We start from the raw sequence: 12,960 nt of genomic DNA, 5'->3' as shown, positions 1-12,960 counted from the left end.
ATTCTCCTTCCCCACTCTGCGCTGCATTCCCCAGGTTTTTGGAGCAAACCATGCTGGGTTCTACCCTCTTGCCCCTGTCCCACGTTGCCATGGGAGCCCTGCAAAATACCACAGGTGCCCTGAGTTTGTCTGAATCCCCTATGAAGTCAGCTCCTGTCTCGCTCCTGGCTGCAGCTACTCTCTCCTCGTGGCTCTGTCACTCATTGGAGGGCTGGGTTGGGCGCCAGGACACCAGGCTGTCCTCTCCACTCCACCTCTACACCCAGGAGCTCACCCTCAAGGCAAGGTGAACATCATCACCTCCACCCCACAAATATCCAGAAGAGATGGCACGTGTCCTTTGCTAAGGTGAGGATTGGTTTCCTGCCAAAGTTGAGCTGAGTTTTAATTACTAATGTTTTAGGGCTGCTCTCCAGTCTTGAGAGGCCTCTGGGAACAAGCTCCCTGAGAGCAAGAACAGGTGCCCCCGGCTCTCAGAGATGACTTTGGTGGCTTGTCCCTGATTCCAAGATTCTGGAAGCCTGAATGTGGCTGTGAAATCCTGAAGTCAAAACACATAAAATATTGAACGATAAAATCCAATTTAAAAATTGAAAAAAAACAAACAACTGCTGATGGACAGCCATCAGGGTGTGGATGTGGAGGAAGAAAGCCCAGCACGGACAGGCCAATAGCTTGGTCCCTTGGGAGGCAACAGTGGGCAAATCCGACTCATTGTGAAATGCTGTGGCCGGGGAGCAAGGTCAGAGTGACAAGCACTTTTCTCTTCTAAATGACTCTAGATGTGATGTTTGCCACCCTGGCTGGTGGAGGAGTCATTACTAAGAGCTGCAGACACGGATCAGGTTGGACTTGACACCAGGGACCACTAGGGAGTGTTTCTGTGTTAAGATGTCTTTCACTTCCTTTCATTTCATTACCAAAAATGAGGTGGGAAAAGGAAAAATAGAAGGGAGGTGCTGTGCTCTGAATATCTGTGTCCCTTCAAAATTCATATGTTGAAACCTACCCCCCAATGTGATGGTGTTAGCAGGTGGGGCCTTTTGGGGGAGCTTAGGTCCTGAGGGTGGAGCCCTCTCGAATGGGGTTAGTGCCTTTATAAAAGGGACCCCAGAGCGCTCCCTCACTTCCTCCTGCCGTGGGAGGACATGGCTGTCTGTGATCCAGGAGGCAGGCCCTCACCAGACACCAAATCTGCCCACACGTTGGACTTCCAGCCTCCAGAACTGGGAGAAATAAATGTCTATTGTTTATAAGCTCCTTCTTCTATGGTATTTCTGTCATAGCAGCCGGAGTGGACTAAAACAGGAGAAGACGTGACAAAGACCATGGTCCTGGCTCTGGTAAAAGTTACGGCTCATGAGTGTTGTTATTTATTTATTTTTTTTGAGCACTATGTCAGGCTCTGAAGAGTGACAGTGGAAGGAAAGCTGAAGGACTCCGAGTGCTGGGCAGCTGGCAGCTCCGCCTGTCCAGGCCTCGCGGCACCAAACCTGCCTGTGCTGGCTGCCGGGAGCACCTCCTGCTCTCCACCCTCAGAACGGCTGCGCCTGCCCCTGCCTCCTGCCCCTCTCAGCTCCCAGAGCACAGCGTTTGTTCGGGTTTCCATGCTGCCTCCTTGCTCTGACGCCCTTCTCAGCCTGGCCTCCTGTCTCTCTCCTTCCTTCATCCGTCCCACACTCATGGAACCCTCACCCACTGGGTCAGACCCACGCCTTCCACCACCTAAAGGGATTCAGACGACATGAGTCAGATATGAAAAGGGTGAGGATGCACCCGGTAAACCGGTAAAGAGAATCACCTCTTACAGGGAAGGGTGTGAAGGAACTGTTCAGGAGGGTGACAAGGGGACTCTTTGGCAGGGGGATGGGCTTAGAGTGGCTGTAGGAGGCCTGGGTCCACAGTCGGCCTCAATAAACACTTGTTCATTCATTGAGTTTCAGAGATCACAACTATTAACAGAAAAGCATGCACTTGGGTGAAATTCTCTTTTATTATACACTTTATTTAGTCTAAAATTGAGTTCATTCCCTAATGGTAGCAAAAATACAGTGTGCCCCAGTCCTCAGGAATGGAACACCAAGTTGACAGCCAGGGAACCTTGCTGGACTGCTCCTGTCATGGGTACTAGGACCTCCAAGGTCTCATCCATCCTTGGAGGTCCAGCTCATGGTCTCCCTCCACCACATAGCCAAATCACGTCCTTCCCCAGGAAACCATGAAGCACGTTTCATTCTTCTCTTTTGTTATTGACCACGGGCTATCCAGCGCAAGAGATTTTCAATATGTTCCTTCTTCCCTTTTCCAAAAATATAAGCTGATTTTGGACAGGGATTACGTTATATATTATTCATTTTCTATATTTTATGTTCTATTTAATACACTGGCCAGAAAGAGGTTGATGCTGAATAAATATTTATAGGAGGGAGGAAAGAGGAAGAGAGGGAGGAGAGAGAAAGTGAAAAAGCCACCTATCGCAGTCCATCCATCCAGGTGGGTCTGACAGTGAGTGATCAAAGGGTTTTTTGGTGAAGAACATAGCGGAGTTCCTCCAATTCATGAAACTCAGTGGTTCGGTATACTCCTTAAGCATCATGGTCTTAAATTTCTTTTTTGTTATGCTCTCATTAATGAATTAATATAACTCCTTTTTTTTTTTTTTTTTTTTTTTGCCTACTTCAGTATTTAGCTTGTTTGCTGCTTGACTTTGATTCTGTAAGCCCACCGCTAAACCCATCAGTGCTCCTTATTGTAAGGTCTCCAACAGCCAAGGCAGCAGCAGCCAGGGAGAGCCTGGGCTTGGGGTCAGACAGATTTGAATCAAGCTTGCTGAGCTCGTGGGCTGGGGATACTGGGGCGAGTTCCCTCCCTTCTCTACCCACAACTTCCTTTCCTAGGACGTGGGTCATCACGTTACCACCCATGGGTGGTTATTGGGGTTGATATTGAGATGCAGGTCAAGTATCTAGCTCAACGCCTCGCACACAGCACATACTCAAATCATTGTTAGCTTGTCCACAATTATTAGTGTCGTTGTTCTGACTGCTCGGATGTCTTTCTACCCTCACACATTTTCATTGTTTCAGTCTATCTTTATGTGGAAACCTTGTCCTACCCCTTTGATCATTTCTCTGGCCCCTTCTCAAATTTTTTTTGCACAACTTCTGTGTAGAAGAAAAGGAGGGAAGCTCACAATAAAATGATACACGGCATGGATGTTTTCTTTCTTTCCATTCTTGGCTGGGTTTCAGGGAATTCGTAACAATATCAGCTGGAGGAAGAAAGCCTTGTTTTCAGCTGAAACAACATCGATGCATAAATTCTTTTACTCAGGAGGGAAGAGACCAAGATATTGGAGGAAAGAATTTGGTTTTGTCACACATTTGCAAGGAAAGCTGGGTTAGAGGAGAAAAAAATTCAGGCTGGCACATTTGAAGGCAGCTGAAGGCTTCAGTTCCAAATGGAACAACTGAAGTTATTTACAAACTAGCTGCAAAAGAGCTCTTTTCTGGGTCCTCAGGAGCCCCGGCTTGCCAGATAAAATGACTGGGAAATTGGAGGAACTTGTTTTGCTGACTGAGGAGAACGTAGCTGCTTTCAATCCAAGACTGAAGCGCTGAGATGAGGTACACTCTCCCTCCTTCCCAAGCCCGGGTTAATATCAGGATGTAGCCTTTTCTGTTCTCTCACTAGCTATTTTGGGTTATTTTTTCCGGAAGACAGACGTAATTGTCAAATTTGCAGATGTTACATTTAGTTCTTCTCCTCTTGAATGTGTATCTTTTTTTGCAGGAAACAAGTTTAATTAAATGTTACACACGTGTTCCTACCTAGACCCTTTTGGCCTGGTTATAATATTTCTTTTGGGGGAAAAGCTTGTATCTAATGTTTCCCTTAAATTCTTTGCAGGGTTGGTGGTTGGAGCATGTAGCTCAGTGAACAGGCCCTCTCCCAAGTCTAATAAAACTAGCTACACTTGGAAGAAATCAAGGTGCCAAGGAACGATTCCAGGACTTAAAAAGGAATGTGGGCTTGTGGGTGAGGGTGGGGCTCAGACTGTCTGCCCCCATCACGCAGGAGGGGTAGGAGAGGAAAGTCAGGGAACGGGGCTTTAGCACCACAGATGAGTATCTACCTGCTAGGGACTGAATGTTGTGCCCCCCCAAATTCATATGTTGAAATCCCAACCCCCGATGGGGTGGTATTAGGAGGTGGGCCTCTGGGGGGTGATTAGGTGATTAGTGCCCTTATAAAGGGGACCCGGGAAAACTCCCTCGCCCCTTCTGCCATGTAAGGATGCACCAGAAAACAGCTGTCTGTGAACCAGGAGCAGGCCTTCATCAGACATGGAATCTGCTGGAGCTTTCATCTTGGACTGTGAGAACCTGGCCTCTAGAACTGTGAGAAATAAATGTCTGCTGTTTATAAGCCGTCCAGTCTGTGGTATTTTTGTTATAGCAGCCAGAATGGACTAAGGCACCATCACTTTTATCATGTTTCATTTATGCCTGGCACTGCTCCAAATGCTATCCACGCGTCCTCTCATTTAATTCTCATGGTATTTCTGTAAGGCTGGTGTTATTAACCTTGGCACTTTCAGATGAGAAGACTGAGGATTAGAGGATTTAAGTCACCTGCCCACTTAACAGCCAGGGGAGAGTTAGAATTGAAAGGCTGCCAGTCTGACCCTAGACAGGCTCTCCACCCCAGCATCCTTCTATTTTTCCCCTTCACCCCTGTCCAGCTCTCCCAGTTTCCATTCAGGGAATAGTGTGGTTCCAGTGGGACTAACTCCAATCCAGCCCTGGGGATGGGTCCTGTAGCTTAGGCTAAGCCAATCAGTGCAGGGCCAAAGCGATTGGTCAGGAGTGGTCACGTGACCCAAGTCATTGCACTCGGGATGCACGCAGGGCTTCGGGAGAAAGATATCTCCTGACCTCTGTACTTTGAACAAGTATGAAACCATTTGCTATCCTAGGAGGGACTGTCCAAGGGGGAAGCCAATCTGCAAGGAGGCCAGAGGTGAAAGGACTGCAGAGAAATAGAGATGAAGTGCTGGGGACAGTGTGAACCTCTGCTGCCAACCACGACTGATGCTCAAACCACACGGAGGCACGGCCATCATGGGGGCCAGCACGGTCCCCATGTGCGTAACCCAGACTGAGTTCAGTCTCTGCTCCTTACAGTCCAGATATTCTGAGGGATGCATCACACTGCCCAGCTGGATCTTCAGCATTCTGCCTGGACTCTATCCTGGCAAAGCTTCCCCAGGGCACTGGCATTTCCCTCAAAAAAAAGCAAATACAGAGAGGTCGAAATTTCCCTCAAAATGTAAAGAAGAGCTGCGGAAACCAAAATGATTGGAGCTGGCCGATTTCCACATGAGTTCTTGGGTTCTGGGGGCATAGCACAATAATAATAATGTTGAACCAAAGTGATTTTTTTTTCAGGGAAGTTTATTGAGGAGAAATTTTTAGAATACTTGATGATGATTTTGAAACAGTAGCAAACTCTGTTGATGAGAAGGTGAGAAGTAAGTTAAGTTCTTTGTCCATGCACCCTCCTGGGCCCCCAGGCACACATAGGTGGCTAACCCAGGAGAGCATGCTTAGGGGCTGCCCCCCTCCCCGTTAATACCTCCTGCTTCCTGGGATCGACCCCAAACCTCACCCTAGTCACTACATTCTGCCAGAGTGTTAAATAGGGATAATGATTCTGGCGTTTCTCCTACCAGGACTGTTCATGTTTTAATAGGAGACTCAAAAATGGTGAAAAACGTTCTCAATTTACTGGAGGGAAACTCAAGGGAAATTTAAGGCCCATGACCAGACATTAAGACAGACAGATTTGGGAGCAGAGAAGAACTCTCTTTTTCTCTCACATTACAGTGTTAGTGCATCTGCTGTGTATTCATGTGTGCCCAATCATGGCTAGGGTCAGCCCCATTTAACCCAAACCTATAGCATCTGAAACACTCTCTCTCTCTCTCTCTCTCTCTCTCTCTCTCTCTCTCTCTCTCTCCGCGCGCGCGCGCGCACACACACACACACACACACACACACACGTGCACATATTGTCAGTGAATTTTAAGAAGACAGTGACGAACAGGAAAGGGAACAGCTGAGCTGTAGAAAAATAAAAAATGAGCTTGTGTCCTGTTCCCTGCCCTGTCTTTGGAAGCTGCGACAGTTGTGCCAAGCTGTTGGAGCCTGCAAGTACTCTGAATCTACCCACGGCCCTTCCTGGACGTGAGGCTGGTTACTGGAAAGGGAGCGGGGGATGTCTTGCTAGAGGGAACGGGGAAGGATCAGAAATTCAGCTTGCTGTCTGTGTACTTGACAGTGTTGCCCCCGTGTGTGCTGAGACGTTTGCTCCTGAGCCTGGCACGTCTTTTCACAGGGCATCTTTTCTCCCAAGCATTTATGAGCGTAGGCAAGGTCACTGCTATAGTTTTGTCTCTCCAGAGCCAAGAAAACCTCAGGTGCTGGTTTTAAAGTTTTCATTCACCAGGCACCTATGGCCTGCTGTTCTGGGTAGTTTAGTTATGTACAGACAGTAATTAATAGCAACAAACATTTTTTTAAACTATGGATTTTTTTCCTCTTTTAATTTCTAACATAGTGGGACTTTTATGAATATAAGAGACCTGAAAATGATAAAAAGTCAACCCGGTCACCTGACTCCAGTCCCACAGCAGGAGCAAGAAGGCCAGACATTGGGCCCAGAGATGCTGGAAAGGGGTGGGGAGGAGAACACAGGACGGTGAGGGGGCCACAGAACCCACTCTATGATTCTGCCCATCTGGGGACAGGAGATGACAGGGCTGCCAAAATGGCTCTGACCATAGACAAGCAAACTGTCCTTTTATGGAGGACCTCGAAGAAGGTGTTTCTGGACGTCAATGAATGTGTTCCTGGTTGACATGTGGTTTTTTAATATTTCAGGGGACTGCAAGCTCCATGAGGGCAGGGACAGCATCTGTTTTCTCCCTGGAGTATCCTAAGTGCCGAGCACAGGGCCTGGGACACTGATGTTGAGCAGTTATTTGCTGAGTGAATTCAGGAACGCATTGATGAAAGCCGCCATATGCGGAGGCCAGGGATAGCCGGGCTCTCAGGATGACGGGATCATGAGGCGTGGGCAAGCGAGATGTTGATGCGGCTCTTTAGGAGGCTTCATCAGCTTCTCGGCCCTTGCGATCCAGGGGTGTGGGGCTTGCCCAGGACGAGGAACGGCACATGTCCCCAGCACTCCGATTGTAGCAGGGCCGTCATCACCCTGAATCTTAGCAGTACTTAACGCTACGCCAGCACCTGGCATTGTGCTGGAGGAAATTACACTATAATGCAGGGTTGTACTATATGATTCTTTGAACACACCGTGAGGAGCAGTTGTGGGCCAGCATTCTTTATTCCGGGTAACTGAGGAGGGCTCCTAAAGGGCTGAAAAGCAGCTCGGTCTGCGGTCTGCTGTGAGGTAACCACTAGAGAAGAAGGACGGACCCTCGAGGCTGCTTAGTGATGGCCGGGGGGCGCCTCAGAAGCAGGTCATTTCAAGGCTTCCTTACAGCTGTGGAGTCTGGGGCCCTCTGGGCCTGGGGCTAAAACCAGCACCTGCACCTGGATGAGCCTTGCTGCGGAGGCTCCCTCAGGCGTCGACTGTTCTTACATGGCAGGTTCGGTTTGAGGAGCTTGGAGTCCCCACGGGACCGAGCTGGCTGCACTATCGCAATGCTCAGGAGCAAATGACGGTGGCATTGGCGCAGGCCACGGTGGAATGCTTTTCATTATACAGTTCCAGCAAAACCTGGTATTCTCCCTGAAAGAGACACAGGGTAAAGCTTAAGGTGTGTGGCCCACAGAACCAGCAGCCATTCAACAAACAGCTATCGAGCACCTTCTGTGAGCAGGTCCGGTTCTAGACCCTCGGGAAAAGCAGAACCCGACAAACCAAGCCCCGTCCTGTGGAGCTTACAGCTCGCTGGCAGAGACAGGCCACACCCATAATAAGGAAGTATGCATGCTCCGTCACATGCTGATGCCACCGAGGGAGCGCAGTTGGGGAGGGCGGTGGATGGGAGCACGCCAGGCTGCCCTGGGGGCTGGCGCTTCCACATTTGAGGAACAGAGAGGAGGCCAAGGGGGCTGCAGAGAGAGAGAACCACAAGAGGAAGGAGAGGAGAGGGGGTTGGGGATGGCCCTCACAGGCCATGGTGGGGACGCTGGCTTCTCCTCTGAAAGGGATGCAGGTCAGGAGACCATTTTCCCCAGAGGAGTGGCCTGATTTGAGGTGCATGTTAATAGGATCCCTCTGGCTGCTGTGTAGAAAAGAGACAGAAGGAGCAGACGGGGGAAGCAATAAGACCAGGAAGTAGGTGATTGTAACAGGCAGGTGAGAGAGGGTGATGATTCGGAGCAGACGGTAGAGATGGGGAGAGGGGCTTGGATTCTGGATAGATTTTGAAAGAAGAGCCGATCTGATTTGCTGAGGAAACCCATGTGGGTGGGAGAGAAAGAGGGGGTTAAGGGTGACTCCAAGGATTCTGGCCTGAGCAACCGGAGGATAAAGCGTCATTTGCTGAGATGAAGAAAACTGCTGGGGGAGCAAAATTCAACTTCATGAAATCAAAATACTCCATCAGAAAAAGTATAGCTGCTTTTTAGGGTTCCTTTCTGGCAACAACACTCCACAGAGGACTCCCTTTGTCTGAGGTAGCAGCTGCTGGCCAGGCTGTTTGTGGAATTGCAGAAAGAACCAGAGTTCAGCCACATCTGTCTTGCTCACTGCTGAAGGCCCGCCCAGCCCCACACACCACTCACTGGAAATGCTTCTGTAGACTGACCATCTGCAGAAGAGGAGCTCTGCGGCGGGGTAGTGGTAAGGAGGGCAAAGGGCCCAAGAGGGAAGAATGCACAGGAGACTCCTGGCCCCTCTTCGATGTGCCTGTCACCTGAAGAAGAAAAGGGGCTTAATCTGTATAAACTGGAGGGAAGGAATAAGTCAGACTACTGGATAGAAGTTACATGAGAGGCAGTTTTTGTTAGAAGAGAACAACTTTCCAGCAGTTAGCAGAGGCCCGGAAGCGAGCAGCTTCCCCAGCACTGAAAACTGTATTCCAGAGAGCCAGGCTCCGCTCTAGGTGGGAGGACTGAGGCGGGTGACCTAGGGCACCATTCAACTGGAGGATTCGGTGACAGAATAGGCTCCCAGGAGTCTGCTTGAATATGGAGCAGATGTGGTTTCAGAAGCAGTGTTAGGAATTTAACCAAAGCAGTGTACAAGTTAGAGAATTTATTATGAGTAAAGACCAGCTCAAATTTGCTTCTGATTGTGTTTAATCATCAACATCATCATCATCTACTTTTCTTTTAATTGTCCTTGTGTATTTAAGCACACCCCCTACAAAATTATTGAAAACCAAATGAATTTTTCATTATTGTGTTATAAACCTAAGAAAAGATGTAGTATTTGAAAGAAAGGGTTCTAGAATATGAATTACAAGATGTATGTACTCTGGTTTAAGAGGCGAGGGTATTTAGGCAACTGTGCCAGTGTATAGGTGAGTGGAGGAACATGCTGGAAGGACAGGAGGGGCAGAGTAGGGACAATGGACAGAGAGCAGCAGCCTTTCTGCTGCTGAGGAGAGCACTGAATTAGCGTGTTAGGAATTTGTGGTTGTATCCTTGGCACTTAGACAGTTCAGGCTGTACCTACAAGTTGTTATCCATGTGCTTTGGAAGCCCATGGCTCTCTAAATTCTAATTCAGAAAACAGCATCACAGACAGATGCAGGGCAGCAGGCAAGACTTCAGTCTGGGCCAAGGGACTGGCTATGTTAAAAAGAAAATAATACCAAGACACTGAAGATTGACTGCTGAGTGGAAAAGTTTTCAGCCAAGCAGGAATGGAATTAGCACAGAGCCCATCTCTGGGGGATTTGGTGGGAGGAGGGGATCTGGGGGAGGACTTTTAAAATCAAAAGGCTTCACACTGTGTCTCCATCCCATATTAGGAAGCAAAGTCTCTGAGCCTTGCTGGCTGGCTGTCAGCCAGGGAAGCCTGGGCTGGCTGAGCTGGTCCTCGGCCAGTGTGGGACCCATGTTGGGATTAAGGCCTCCAGATGCCTCGGCAGCATATGTGATAGGTTGCATCTGTCCCCCTTGGGTTATGTTCCCTGTCATATCTGGCCAGGTGTCAGTAGGCTGGGGCAGGGTCAGAGCTAGGTTTCTGTTTCCCATGCCTAGGCATCAGGTGCGGAAGAGGTAGGAGGACCAGGCACAGAGACTCTATGGATGCTGAACAACCAGGCCAAGGGCCAGGAGACCTGACCACTGTCTTTGCCCTCACGTTGGCTAACATCACTGAGCACTGTTGTTGGTCAAAGAATGTAGGTAGGGCACTCACCTACGCAGCCTGGGTGATTGCAATAAAGCTTTTTACATCTCTGGTAAATTTTCTTTCTGAGTGATTCTATGACTTCAAGAAGTTCTTTGCCCCTCTGTTTCATAGCTATTGCTAAGGGGAACTGGTTTTTTAAAAAAGCCCATAATGCAACATGGAAATCAATTGTTTGCAAACATTAAGTCAATCTTCAGTGAGAAGGTCAGAAGGAAAATGGGGAAGGAAAAAGAATCCAAATAGGAAAGATTTAAAGAAAAAACACTGGAGAATTTAGATCCCACATCCTAGAAGTGAAGAGAGTTTGCAGAACTCTGCTGTTATACTGAAAGGCCTGAGGAGAAAACTCTGGAGAAGAACCCCTGAGGAGGCAGGGAAGGCTGGAAACTTCCTGGCTGCTGGAGCAACAGTTAGTGAAGGTGTGAAATGGTCTAGAGCCAAGACGGCTTTGAACCTAGGAGTCTAGAGGCTGGGCGGAAAGGAAACATACAAGAGAAACGAAACTAAGTTCAAGAGACCCTTTATGGAGAAAGAGATCCTTTTCTAGAGTCATTTACAGGTTTTGGAAGACTGAAAGGATGAAATTGAAAACCTAAAAAATTAAAATGATTAATTTTAGTGATTCTTTTCATATTGTTCCATGAGATTCTCTCAGGAGCAGCATGTTGAAAATTTATTGCTTATGTCAGAGCTGCTTGAATTCAGCCACTTTATAAAGCATTATTTTGAGTAAAAAGGAACTAGCAGAAAATTCTACCCTTAGCTGAGAGGCTCACCAGTGAAGGCTCAGGACGTGGACATTTTATTTACTTGCTGGCAGCCCATGAATAATTACGTAAGGACGGGGACATGGGGCCTGACCGTTAAGGCTTCCTGGTTGTGGAACAGCCAGCTTTACCGAGTGCTAATGACACAGGCCTGTGGCTGCCCCCCACACCCCAGCTGCTCGGGCCACATGAAGTCCCTGCAGACACGGCCATCCCGCAGAACTGGATGCCGGGTGTGCCTCTCAGTGGGGTGTCTGCCCAGAGGATCCCCAGCGGTCCACGGTCCACAGGATGGAAAGTGTTGGATTCCAAAATGGCAAAACCAGGGTGTTAGGCATTTGTAAGTGCCCACTAGGAGGTGGCAGCCGTACTGAGAAAAGGTTTTCTTAGTGACGGCCTGTGAAAAGTTCTAAACTGTTTAATCCCCTCCTCCTCCCTTCCTCCTTCCTTCTCTCCTCCTCTCCCCCCTCCTTCGCTCCTTCTCCTTCTTCAAGAATCTGCTTAATACAATAGTTAAGCAACAAAACAAAACAGAAAACCAAAACCTTACCGGAGGGATTTCAAATCCAGGATTATTGACAGGGCCGGCATAATAAATCTGCTCTGAAAAACACAGAAAACATGGATCATGTTTTATAATCATTGGAAACAAAAATGGTTCGCTCATATGATGCGGCTCACCGTGCCCTAGGGAATCCAGCGATGAGAAAAGGTCTCTGTCCAAACATTGCTTATATTCTAATGAGGAGGCTGAAAGCTTGTAAATAACTAAACAGGACAGTACCTAGATTGTAAAAAGTGCTAGAAGGAGACATGCAGGTAACGGGAGAGAGGCAGACAGTGGCATGGTTAAGAGGCCAGGCTGGAGTCAGGCTGCTCAGGGTTAAATCCTGAGACCACCTCCACTGTTTGACCTTGGATAATCATGGTCTCTTTGGGCTCAGTTTCCTGGCTTTTAAGATGAGTATAATATTGACAATAACAATGCCCACTTCATGGAGCTGTGAGAAATAAAAATGTAAAGCACTAACAATAATGTGTGGGAAGCACTCAGTAAATATTTGCTAAAAGGATGAATTGGGAGATGCCGTGTTTGATAGGATGGCATCAGGGAAGACATCTCTAAGGAGATGATGTTTGAGCTAAGCCCTGACTGAGGGAGGAAGATGAGGCAACCACCAAAAGAGCTGGGAGAAAAGCACTTCAGGGCACCAGAATAAGGACAAATGCCCTGATATGGGGAAGAATTTGGGAAGCTGGGAGGACAGAAGGGGGACCCGTGTGCCGAAGCGTAGCGAGCAAAAGAGCCCATGTTGAGATGAGGCGGGAGGTTGGGAGGAGAGGTATTTCAGGATCTTGAGGACATAGTAAGGAGGAAGGTAGTAAACAGTCAAGTGAAAATGCCTAATTTGTGTTTTGAAGGGATCATTCTGCTGTGTGGAGAGGGCTAGACTGGAGGCTCTTCAGGGGCAAGGCTAGTGCTGGGTTGGTGAGCACGGTGGTGGTGGAGACAGAGCAAAACAAATGAAATCATGATTGTATTGGGAGACAGGACTTACCGATGAGCTGCACGTGCAGAGTGAGGGCAAGGCAAGGTTTTCGCTTGAGCACCTGGGTAGATGGGAGTGCCATTTACTGAGATGGGGGAGCCTGGGGAGGAAGGAGTTTAAGTGTGTGTGTGTGTGTGTGTGTGTGTGTGAGTGACTAAAGAGCTCTATATCTGGGGGGTGGTTGTTAAGGGTCCTTGAAAGCAGTTGGATACATGGATCTGGAATTTCGGGGAAGAGGTCAGGGA

At 48.4% G+C, this 12,960-nt stretch overlaps 1 protein-coding gene and 1 long non-coding RNA gene across 2 annotated transcripts in view; one reads left to right on the top strand and one right to left on the bottom strand.

The window, feature by feature from the left end:
- Positions 1 to 1,391: 1,391 nt before the first annotated feature.
- Positions 1,392 to 4,432, top strand: LOC139077227 (uncharacterized). Its single transcript, XR_011529554.1, has 2 exons — positions 1,392 to 3,626; positions 3,910 to 4,432. It is a non-coding gene; the product is annotated as an uncharacterized lncRNA (long non-coding RNA).
- Positions 4,433 to 7,391: 2,959 nt separating this feature from the next.
- LY86 (lymphocyte antigen 86) overlaps positions 7,392 to 12,960 on the bottom strand; it is a 64,826-nt gene continuing 59,257 nt past the window's right edge. The window contains exons 4-5 of the mRNA XM_008517543.2: positions 11,716 to 11,768; positions 7,392 to 7,818 (exon numbers count right to left, since the gene is read on the bottom strand). Of these exons, the coding sequence (XP_008515765.2) occupies positions 7,735 to 7,818; positions 11,716 to 11,768 (137 nt within the window). The 3' untranslated portion in view covers positions 7,392 to 7,734. The remainder of the gene's footprint in view (positions 7,819 to 11,715; positions 11,769 to 12,960) is intronic.

This window comes from Equus przewalskii, chromosome 19 (assembly GCF_037783145.1).
Source record: "Equus przewalskii isolate Varuska chromosome 19, EquPr2, whole genome shotgun sequence".
Classification (NCBI taxonomy): domain Eukaryota; kingdom Metazoa; phylum Chordata; class Mammalia; order Perissodactyla; family Equidae; genus Equus; species Equus przewalskii.
The sequence above is the reverse complement of the archived record's forward strand: the minus strand, read 5'-3'. Positions and strand labels throughout refer to the sequence as shown.